The sequence below is a fragment of the Pteropus vampyrus genome, unplaced genomic scaffold, assembly GCF_000151845.1.
Source record: "Pteropus vampyrus isolate Shadow unplaced genomic scaffold, Pvam_2.0 Scaffold23, whole genome shotgun sequence".
NCBI classification, from domain to species: domain Eukaryota; kingdom Metazoa; phylum Chordata; class Mammalia; order Chiroptera; family Pteropodidae; genus Pteropus; species Pteropus vampyrus.
This window is the reverse complement of record NW_011888804.1, coordinates 10,957,267-10,967,442: the sequence shown is the minus strand read 5'-3', so window position 1 is coordinate 10,967,442 and position 10,176 is coordinate 10,957,267. Positions and strand designations below refer to the sequence as shown.

The 10,176-nt window shown below is 51.7% G+C and overlaps 1 protein-coding gene across 1 annotated transcript in view; it reads right to left on the bottom strand.

Annotated features, from left to right (window-relative positions):
* Positions 1 to 4,552: 4,552 nt before the first annotated feature.
* The window catches only part of SLC2A11 (solute carrier family 2 member 11), a 29,047-nt gene continuing 23,423 nt past the window's right edge, over positions 4,553 to 10,176 (bottom strand). The window contains exons 8-14 of the mRNA XM_011355976.2: positions 9,942 to 10,090; positions 7,103 to 7,290; positions 6,862 to 6,972; positions 6,404 to 6,505; positions 6,255 to 6,330; positions 5,918 to 6,045; positions 4,553 to 5,696 (exon numbers count right to left, since the gene is read on the bottom strand). Of these exons, the coding sequence (XP_011354278.1) occupies positions 5,496 to 5,696; positions 5,918 to 6,045; positions 6,255 to 6,330; positions 6,404 to 6,505; positions 6,862 to 6,972; positions 7,103 to 7,290; positions 9,942 to 10,090 (955 nt within the window). The 3' untranslated portion in view covers positions 4,553 to 5,495. The remainder of the gene's footprint in view (positions 5,697 to 5,917; positions 6,046 to 6,254; positions 6,331 to 6,403; positions 6,506 to 6,861; positions 6,973 to 7,102; positions 7,291 to 9,941; positions 10,091 to 10,176) is intronic.

Genomic DNA, 10,176 nt, shown 5'->3' with positions numbered 1-10,176 from the left:
GGTAATTTGTTCTAGGAGCAATAGAAAAGTAATACACTGGCATTAATGGAGTTCAGTAGTTATCTGCTAAACGACAGGACACCTGCTCTATGCAGCGCTGGCAGACAGGGCTGCTGCCCTGCCTGAGATCCTTTTCCCCTTCCTCCTCACTGACAGAATCCCAGTTCTGTTTGGTTAGAACATTCGCTGCCCCAGAGCCCCTGGCAACCAGATGTGGCCATTTGAGGAAGCTATGGCATGCGATGTTCAGGGTTTATGGGGAAGCAGCTGCTTGGCCGACAGAGGCGCCATCCTACCCACTTTCTCCTTCCTCTGCTTGGAACTTGGACATAACCCCTGGTTGTGCATGAGCTGTTGGGCAACTGTGAGCTGGAAAAACACAGGCAAAGGAGTGGGAAATGGAAACCTAGGGGTGCCTGGGGCTCTGACAGCTCTGCCCAGCCCCATTCAGCCCCATTCAGCTGGCAGTTAAAGAAGAGAATTAAACCCTTCTCTGTTCAAAGCACTGTTTGTTAGAATCCAGCTCTAGTGTAACTCCTGGCTTGTGTAGAGGACTTCTTGAGCATCACATCCTGTGAGTAAGGGCTGTCAGGTAGAGAAAGGGGGTGGAAGAAAACCTCACAATGTAAGGAGTCATCAGCTAGATGAGGAGGACCATGGCTTACACTGAGCACCTGGCAGGCCCTGGAAGTGGGTAGCCAGCCCCTGGGTTGAACAACTGCAAGGGCAGAACTTGAATTTCCCATGCCAGATGGAGGGCATGGTGGGAAAGGGCTTGCCAGGTCCCCCTGAGGGGCGACCTGCTCTTCCCTTCGCTGCTTCTTCCTGACATGGACCAGGTCATCTGTTCATGTCCATGGATAGTCCACCCTCCCACTGCTCCCACTGCTCCCTCATCAACCTCGTGTCCCTCAGTATCACACCCCAGCCATACCCAGTTCATATCTCCCTCTCGTCCCAAGAACCCAGCTGGCCCTAACCCCTGACCGTCCCTCACTCACCAGTCTCTGTGCCCTTGTTCACTGAATGTGGTAAAAGTCACGGCAAAGACAAAGATACCCCATTCCCCTCTAATCATAGTGGAAGAGGACCTTGGGGTCATCACCCCTACTGGTGACACCCACTCAACCATACCTAAAGGTACAAGACTGCAAAGAGGGGTGTCTGCCAGGAGAATACCACACTACAGAGGAAGGGCGTAGGCTCAGTGGGGAGCCAGGGATCGTGGCCAGCAGGGTGATCTGGACTGAGTCACTTAAGCTCTCTGAGCCTCATTTTCATCATCTCAAGATGGCAGTGATAATTCCGTATCCTGAGCCTTGTGTGAGGATCAAAGGAGATAAGCGCAAAGTTTCTGGCATACAATAGGTGCTCAATAAACGCTACCTAATCTTATTGCATTGCAACCAAGTGTCCTAAAGCAGGAAATGGGAGAACAGGATTGAACCCTAAGGTGGGCATCTAGGCAGAGCAGGCAACTGTGCTTTCTTTCCCTGGGGCCAGTTTCTGTTACCACCTGCCCCTCCCCTCGAGGGGCCCCACCAAAACTGAGGCCAGGCTGCTTGGGAAACCCCAGGGAATGGGCCTGCTCCAACTGCTGCACAGGAGGTGACAGTGGTTCGGCTTACATGGACAAGAGCCACGAGCAGCTCAGACTCACATGGACAAGAGCCACAAGAGCTCACAGCAACCTGTCCCAAAGGTGGGGTACTGACTATCTCAGATACCCTCACCTCCTGGAACACTGAGGTGTAAGCATGCACTTCAGTCGGGGGTGGGGGCTCAGGGAGTGTAGGGACACTGGTCATTGAAGTGACATGGGAAGAGACCATTGGAGGGTCTGGCTCCCATGATTACAGAATAAACTCTCCAGACTGGCTTTCACCCACCCCCATCTCAGAGCCTCTTTCCCACATGAAATCCAGGTGAATGCTGGCCTTCCCTTCCTGTACCTCCCCCGCCCCGCCCCCATACTCAGCCTTTATCATCCTCACTTATAGCACCCATGGCCCCCAGGAAGCCTTCCTAGCTAAAAATCCACCCATCTCCGGGTTTCCATGGCTACATTTTCATGGTCTGCCTCTAAAGAAAGCATATGTGTGCATGTGTGCGTGCATGTGTGTGTGTGTATGTGCCAGGCCTGGAGCTCTGTCTTCTTCCCCTCTGTGTCCACCCTCTCCTGGCTCTCAGCCTCCTTTCTTAGCCACCCGGAGCCAAATAGGACTGAGTAGGCAAAAAGTCAGGATCTGTCCCTTGGATGTTACTCACTTCCAAGACCATGGGGATAGGACCTGGGCTCCCCCTTAGTGTCTTTGTCTTTCTGGGTGTCTGGTTCTCTCTAATCTTCAGTGGTTCCCTGCTGCCTACAGAATGGAGCTAGGAAACCAATGGGACACAACCTCACCTCCCACAGGCTCTGTTGCCAGTGCCACCTATAGTGTCCCACCTGCCTCTGCTGAGCCTGAACTGTGGCCACTCAGCCTCCATGTCCTTCACATCCCTGTCCTGGCCCTGCCCTCAGGGAATACTGGCTTAAGCCCCAGCTGCATCCTAATCCACAGTGTCACCTTGGACCTTTCAGGGTGGCCTCTAGGCCTTCCAGGCAGAATGGGCATCGGGTTGCAGAACAGCCAGAACAGAGGAGGCAGTGTGGTGCAGTGGTTAAGATCACCAGGCCCAGTCCTGGCCCTGCCACCTAGTGGTGTGACCTTGGATGAGTCACTGCTTTCACGTGCCTCTGCTTCTCTTGTGTGAAAATGGGATTATAAAAGTTCTTATTAAATGGGGTCCCTGTTGCGATTAAAGAGGCCAACACTGGTGAAGCACTCAGAACTGCCTGACAGGCAGAAAACCGTCCACAGTTATCAGCTCTGAATGGTGGTGGTGGTGTTGAGAGACCGTTTCGCTTTCTGCGAGCTGAGGGTCACTGCCTGCCTCTGCACAACCTTGGGCACAGCCGAGGACAGGGACTGGGGCGGCCACCTCAGGATGCAGTGGGCCCTGAGAGAAGATGTGTAAACCAAAGGGTCAATGAATGCTTCAGCTGAGGCACGAAGAGAGTGACCTGTGTCTCAACAAAGAGGAACCAGAGTCTCAAGGGTCCAAGAGAGGAGTGGAAGGAAGCAAATGTGGGAGAACAGAAGGCAGCCATTGGAAGCTGCACAACCTGACCCTCAGCACCATGTGGATCCCGACAGCCAGGCAGCCACTCCACACCCCACCCAATGGACCACTGTCTGCTGGCCTAGTAGAAGAGGCTGGACCCCTGGCGGGAGGCCCTGAGAAGCAGAAACTCACAGCCTAGGTAACCAGCAAGCAAGGGAAGGAGGGATGCAGGGAGCTGACCAAGTGCTCTGGGCAGTAGAGAGGGTCCATCTGGGGTTTGCGGTCTGGATAGGTGGGCCGAGCTGGGAGCATTTTGGTATGAGGGGGAAAGTATTTCAGGGGGATTTGGAGCCTGACAGAAACCAGCAGACGAGGACATGAAGGGTCTAGCTGGGTACACAGACTTGTGGGAAACCCTCCAGCCTGGTCTGGGGACCCAAGTTCAGGGACTTACCTGCCAGGCAGGCCTGGGGGTCTCCACTGTCAGTGATGAGATAGTGTTGGCTCTAGGGGAGCAGGAGCAAGCTGGAGCACCCTGGACACTGGGCAGCTGGCCAGCAGTAGGGGCCAGGCCTGTGGAGTTTTGGGGGAGGGAGAGAAGAGGCCAGGCCAGACTCCTCCTTGACAGAGCCATGTCCCCGGCCTTCCTGTCTTCCTGAGGACAGAGGCTCTGCCTTGCTCTACACCTCTTCCCAACCAGGTCTGGGTCAGGATGTCGGCACGGATGGAGACCCAAAAGAGGGTGGAGCATCTCTCTCATGGTGACAGTACTGTTTCCCCAAGGGCCTAGACCCAGGTTCTCCCTGTCTTGAGACAACCAGGCTCTGAGGCTGGCACCTTCCTTCTAAACCCTCTACCATAGGCAGAGCACAGAGGATTTTTAGGGCAGTGAAACTACTCTGTATGATACTATAGTGATGAATACATGTCATTATAAACTTGTCTAAACCTATAGAATGTACAACACCAACAGTGAACCCTAATGTAAACTGTGGACTTTGGGTGATAACGATGTGTCACTGTAGGTTCATTGATTGTAACAAACGTCCTACTCTGCTGGGAGACGCTGATAATGGAGGAGGCTGTGCATGTGTGGGGACAGGGGAGATACGGGAAATCTCTGCACCTTCCTTTCAATTTTGCTGTGAACCTAAAACTGCTCTAGCAAAATGAAGTCCTTAAGAAAATATTTTTCATAAATACTAAACAAAATATTTGAACAGATTCTTCACAAAAGAAGATAGATGAATGAATGGCCAGACTGAGCAGATGAAAAGATGCTCAACTTAGTGAGTCATCAGGGAAATACCACAATTAAACCACAATGAGACACCATTACACACTCACTAAATGGCTAAATTTAAAAGATGGACAATACTAAGTACTGATGAGGATTTGGAGCATCTGGAATTCTCATACTTTGCTAGTGGGAATGTCAAACAGTACAATCACTTTGGAAAAGTTTCTTCTATAGCTAAGCATACCTTCGTTATTAAACTCAGCAATTCGTTTACCCAAAAGAAATGAAAACATATGTCTACACAGCAACCTATGCAGAAATGTTCATAGCAGTTTTATTCATGATGGCCAAGAATAAGAAACAGCCCAAATGTCCAATAGGTGAATGGATAAAGAAATTATGGTATATCCATACAGCGAAATACTACTCGGGAATACAAAGGAGTATATACTAATATATGTGACAACATGCATGAGTCTCGAAAAAATTTATCTGGAACAAAGCCAGACATAAATACATAAGAATTATATCAAATTCTTAAAATAAGGCAAATCTGGCCTATAGTGACAGAAAGCAGGTCAGTGGCTGCTTGGGGCTGGGGATGGGGTGGGTTATTCATTACAAAGGGGCATGAGGAAGATTTTGGGAAGATTTTTGGCATAAGGAAGAATGTTCTACCTTGATTGTGGTGGTTTGGTGGTATCAAGGGTGGAATCTATCAAAACTCACCAAATGTATGCTTAATATGGATACGTTTTATTGTATGTAAATCGTACCTCAATAAAGTTGATCTTTAAAAATCAATTCCTCAGAAAGTCCTTTTCTGACCACGCCCCCATCAAACTGGGTCATTCCCCCCAGGATACACACCCTTCGCAACCTGTATTTTTTCTTCCACTGCATTTCTCCAAGTTTGTAGTTAGTTCTTATTGGTTTCCTGTTAACTGCCTCTAGCTGGGGAGCACCAAACGGTCCCGGATTCCATCTCTCTGGCTCAAGACTATTGCTAAGCACCTGGCACCATGCCTACACACAGTAGGTGCTCATTTAACAAACACTCATTAAAAGAACAAATGCAGGCACCAGTGAATGCAGAGGAAGCAAAGGGAAGAGCAGCAGCTGGAACTGGGCCCCAGCCGCACCTGTGGAGCTATAGCTCTGTGGACCTGATGATCTCCGGGCCGCTCCATGTGGGGCCCTGGCTTCGTCTGGGAAAGTTGAGTCTGTGCAATTCCTTGGAGATCTCCAGGAAGGTCTTGCCTTTGGTCTCAGGGAGGAAGAAGCCAGTGTAGAGTGCCCCACAGACACAGACGCCGAGGAAAGGCACATAGAAGAAGTGTGACAATTTCTTCTGTAGAATGAAAGAGACCCTGAGACCTGGTGTGGCCCCATTCAGCCCCCAGACGGAAGACCCCATAACAGGTAGTGATGAGAGGGATTTGTTCCTCTTTGCTTAGATAAGCCCCACCCTCTTCAGTCTCAGTCTCCTTGGATAGAGGCCTCCCACTGGGGTTCTCATGCTGAAAGGGATAAAACCTAAGGCAGGATCCTTAGGGGGAGGGGCGAACCTACCAGGATGAAGGGGAACCCCAGCCCCACCAGGAAGAGCATGGTCCACATGAGTGCCCCATAGACCATGTAGGCAGCAGGCCGGGCCGTCTGGTCAAAGAGCTCCGTGGCCAGGATCCCTGTCACTCCGGCTGGAAGGAGGAGCAGGAACAGCGGACTGCCAGCCAGGACTCTCCACCCTGCCTTTCCCCAACCTCGCCCCAGACGTGGAAGTAGGGGTCCCTTGGTGTTCTCCTTCCAGAAGCCTTGTACAGGTGGGGATGGGGGCATGCAAGTGATACTGCATTTCACATCTACCCATCCTTCACCCAGACGTCCCAGAGCCCCTGGGCCCACTCACCAGGGCCGATGCCAAAGCTAAGGATGAAAGCAAAGATACAGGACATGGCCAGGTAGGGAATCCAGGGCAAGAAGCTCTGTAGCAGAGAGGTGGGGTGAGGCGGAGATCAGCCAGCAGCCACCCACCTGCCCTTCCCCCAGCCCAGCTACCTGCAGGCACAGTGCCACTGTGAAGACACTCCCCCAGCAGGTCATCAGGCAGTATCCCCCCATGAGCAGCATCCGCCTGCCCACTCTCTCAATGATCACACACTGCAAAGGAAAGGGGCTCTCAGTCACTGGGCCCGGCCACCGGGCCATGGTCCCCTTGGTTTGGGGGTGGGCAGCAAGGAGGGGCTTCGTGAGGAAGCTGGTGGGGTAAGGAGCAGTTTATGACTTCAGGAGATTAAGATATTAATTTCCCAGAGGTCACTCAACTTCATGCAGTCTCCTCATCTCAAAATGGTGGTCCGAGTGCCCAGCAAAGAGTAGATGCTCAATAAATGCTTGCTAACTTGGAAGTAGCAAGTTTTATCAGAGTGACTTGGAGTGGGAAATGGCTTAAGGAAGGGGACTGAAGTCCTCAGGGTGTCAGGGCTGGAGGAGGAGCAGCCCAGAGTCATACTCACACTGACAAATGCGGTGAGCAGCTCACAGCACCCGGTCCCGATGATGGCGTACTGGACCTTCTCCTGGGGAACTCCCGCCTCCAGGAACACGGAGGAGGCGTAGGCGTACAACTGGAGAGAGGGGTGCAGGGCTGGCTCTGGGCCGGCTCTGAGCCACTGACTCCCTGCAACCTCCCTTTTCCCAGGGGCCTGCAGCACACAGCCCCCAGGCCCAGGGTGTGGGGCGGGGCAGGGCCCTCACCGAGTCGTTCCCGCAGAGTTGCATGGCACTGCCCAGTACCACCAGGCTCATCACCTGCCTCCGCAGGGCGCCGTCCTGGAACAGCTCCCAGGGGCGCCTAGCGCGAAGGCCCTGGCAGGCAGCGCGTTCCTCCTCCAGCTCCGCCAGCTCCGCCACTACATCCGCGGTGCCCCGCAACCGCTGCAGTGCTGGGGCACAAGAGGGGGTGCTGAGCTCTCCTTTGCCCGCCCCCAACTCCCTTCTCTCTCTCTCTGGGCCCCCAGGGTCAGATGGGGTGATCTTCCCGGCCCTGTCATTTCACAGTTCATGGACCAGAAAAGGCTTTAGAACCTCAGGTTTCTGTGGACCCATAAGACAGGGCAGGGCAACTGTGGCAGATTGCCATCATCATCCCCAGTTCCTCACCTCTTCCTGTATTCATGTCCTTTGCTATGTGATTTTGCAGTTGATTCCACTAAAGGGGCAAGTATACATCCCTTGGTGCTAGGCTAGCCATGTGACTTGCTTTGACCAATAGGATGAGTCCACAGGGAGGGCATGCCACTGTTCAGCCCAAGCCTTACAGGACCTTGCTCATTTCTATTTTCCTCTTCTGACATCATCCTTGAAACTTGCTGGGCTAGCCCCTGGTCCCAAGAGAAGCAAGGGTGGCCCAGCTAGTACCCTCCTAGATCAGCCAATGCTCATCTGACTTGCATGAGTGACCAAGAGGAGCAGAGCCACCAGCCAGACCCAGCCTACATCCGCCAGCCCCAAAGAACTCACAGAGGCTTGGGCTAAGCAATTGCTTCTTCTGTTGGCCACTGAGATGCTGTGATTGTTAGGCAGCGATATAAAGCTGATCAGTAAATTGGTACTGGGAATGGGTGCTACCATAACTAGGACCTGTGACCTATGGTATTTGTTTGCAGACCAGGCAGAGGGTGGTGGGGAGTCTGGAAAAACGACAAGCCATGTACGTAGGGCAGTAGCGTGGAAGAAAGAAAACAGACTTAATGAACTTCTGGACTTGGGCGAAGAGATCTCCCAAGTGTTGAAAGCATGAACTGGCTGCTTTTATCTGAGTATTCTAAGCTTACTATAAAAAAGGCATGAGTACAAAAGAAGGAACAAAATTTAATTAAATTTAACTTATTTTAAACTTGCTAAGTTGATTTAATGAAAAAACAAAAACGAACCAGGCTTCTCATCTCTAGCCTCTCCAGGTAGCAAAGAGTCCCAAATTAAGTTACAGCCTGAGAGCAAAGAGTAAATCCAAAGCCTGCCAGGAAGTCACAGACTCAGGGTAAAGAACAAATCAGGATGTCACTTAAGATAGGGCCTCGGAGACCCTCATGGCTGGAAAAACGGGCATTATGGAGGCGTAAGTGTGTTGGTCCACAGCTGCCTGACGTGCTCAAAATTCCAATAACTAAGTCTCAGGAGAGAAGCATATCTCAAAAAGAATTATGGATATGGCTTTTTGGCACATAAAGCAAATTTGTAAAAAAATTCACATCATTATTGAGAAAATTGTATTGATGACAGTTCTGCCAGCCTGGATGAAAAGACACCTACATAGTTTGAAACGTAGAGCCTTCTGTGCCCCAGTTTGCTATAGGTACATTCCAATTGCCCTCTTCAGAAGGTGTCAAGGAAGGCGATGGAAAAGGAAGGACATCTCGGAGGGCAGAAGCAAGAACCTGGGGAAACCATGGCCTGGGGAGCCCCTCCCAGGGGGCAGAGGAACATTCCAGGGCTTGATCAAGGAACAGTCCCCACCCCGCAAGCAGGAGAATCTGTCAGTGTTTTCGTGGCAGCACTTCGGCGTTGCTATGGAAACTTTCGGCTTCCTTACCCTCTTCTTTGAAATGAGGGTAAGTTCTGGTTATGCTGTCTCACTTTCACCAATAAGTATGGGAAGGTCAGAAGACTTGTGTTTTTAGCTCCTAGGTCTCCGGATCAAAAGAAGGTACATATAGACTTCATGTGATCTTAAGATCTCGGACTTCAAACCTGGTGCCGTGATTGGATGAGACTTTTGGGGGTCCTGGATGGGAGGGACATGAATAATAATTGGGGCTACGATGGCAAACTGAGAAGAGTACATTAGTGGGCCCTGTTTTCACTGTCCCTAAATCTACGCCCCTTGCCATGTGAGAGGATATGCCATCGATTTTCCTATCCCTTAACTGGGCCCAGTAACGTGACTCTCTTGGGTCAATGGGATATTAACGGACATGAGAGGCCAAAGGTTTGGAAAGTGCTTGTGCAATTAGATTTGCTTTCTTGCGTCTCTGCCCATTGCTGTAACAAGAACATTCCTGGGCTAGTCAGTTGGTACCAAGAGTGAAAGGACAGGCATATTCAGCAGAACTGAACTGCTCCAGCCCAGACCAGCTTGGACTGGCCAACTGCCAGCTGAAATCAGCAGTCATGCAGCCAGCCCAGAAAGTAAGAGTAGAAGATATAGTAAATGATTATTGTTTTAAGCCAGAGATTTGGGGATTGTTCCTTGGGTATCCTTATTGTGCTCATAGCTAACGGATGAGACCATTGGCATCCAGTTGGCATGGGGACCATAAGCTCTTCTTACATGGTGTTTTATCTTGCATGTGTGTGGGTGGCTCTTTCCCTGCACCACCCTGGGGTTCCTGGATGGCAGGGGTTGGGTCTGCTCCATCTCACTGCCCTGGCACTCAGGACAGTCCTTTGATAAAGAGTTTTGAAGGGATTGATGGATAGCACAAAGAGAGGGATAACTTTCTCTGATAAATGAAACCCAAGAAATGGGACCAAGCTCTGGGCAGACGTGCCCCTTGGTCAGGGGTGGTCTGGTGACCTGAGGTCAGAGACTCACCTACCAGGCAGGTCTCAGTGTCTCCGCGGTCAATGAGGAGGTAGCGCGGGCTCTCAGGGAGCAGGGGCAGGGAGGTCAGCTGGAGCACCCCGGGCACCAGGCAGCTGGCCAGCAGCAGAGGCCAGGCCTGTGGGCTGCCCAGGAGCTCCCTGGGGAGGCAGAGGAGAGAATGAATCAGAAGCCTCCTTGTCAGAGCCTTGCCTCCCTGCCCGCCTGCCCCTATCCTCCCGCCCCC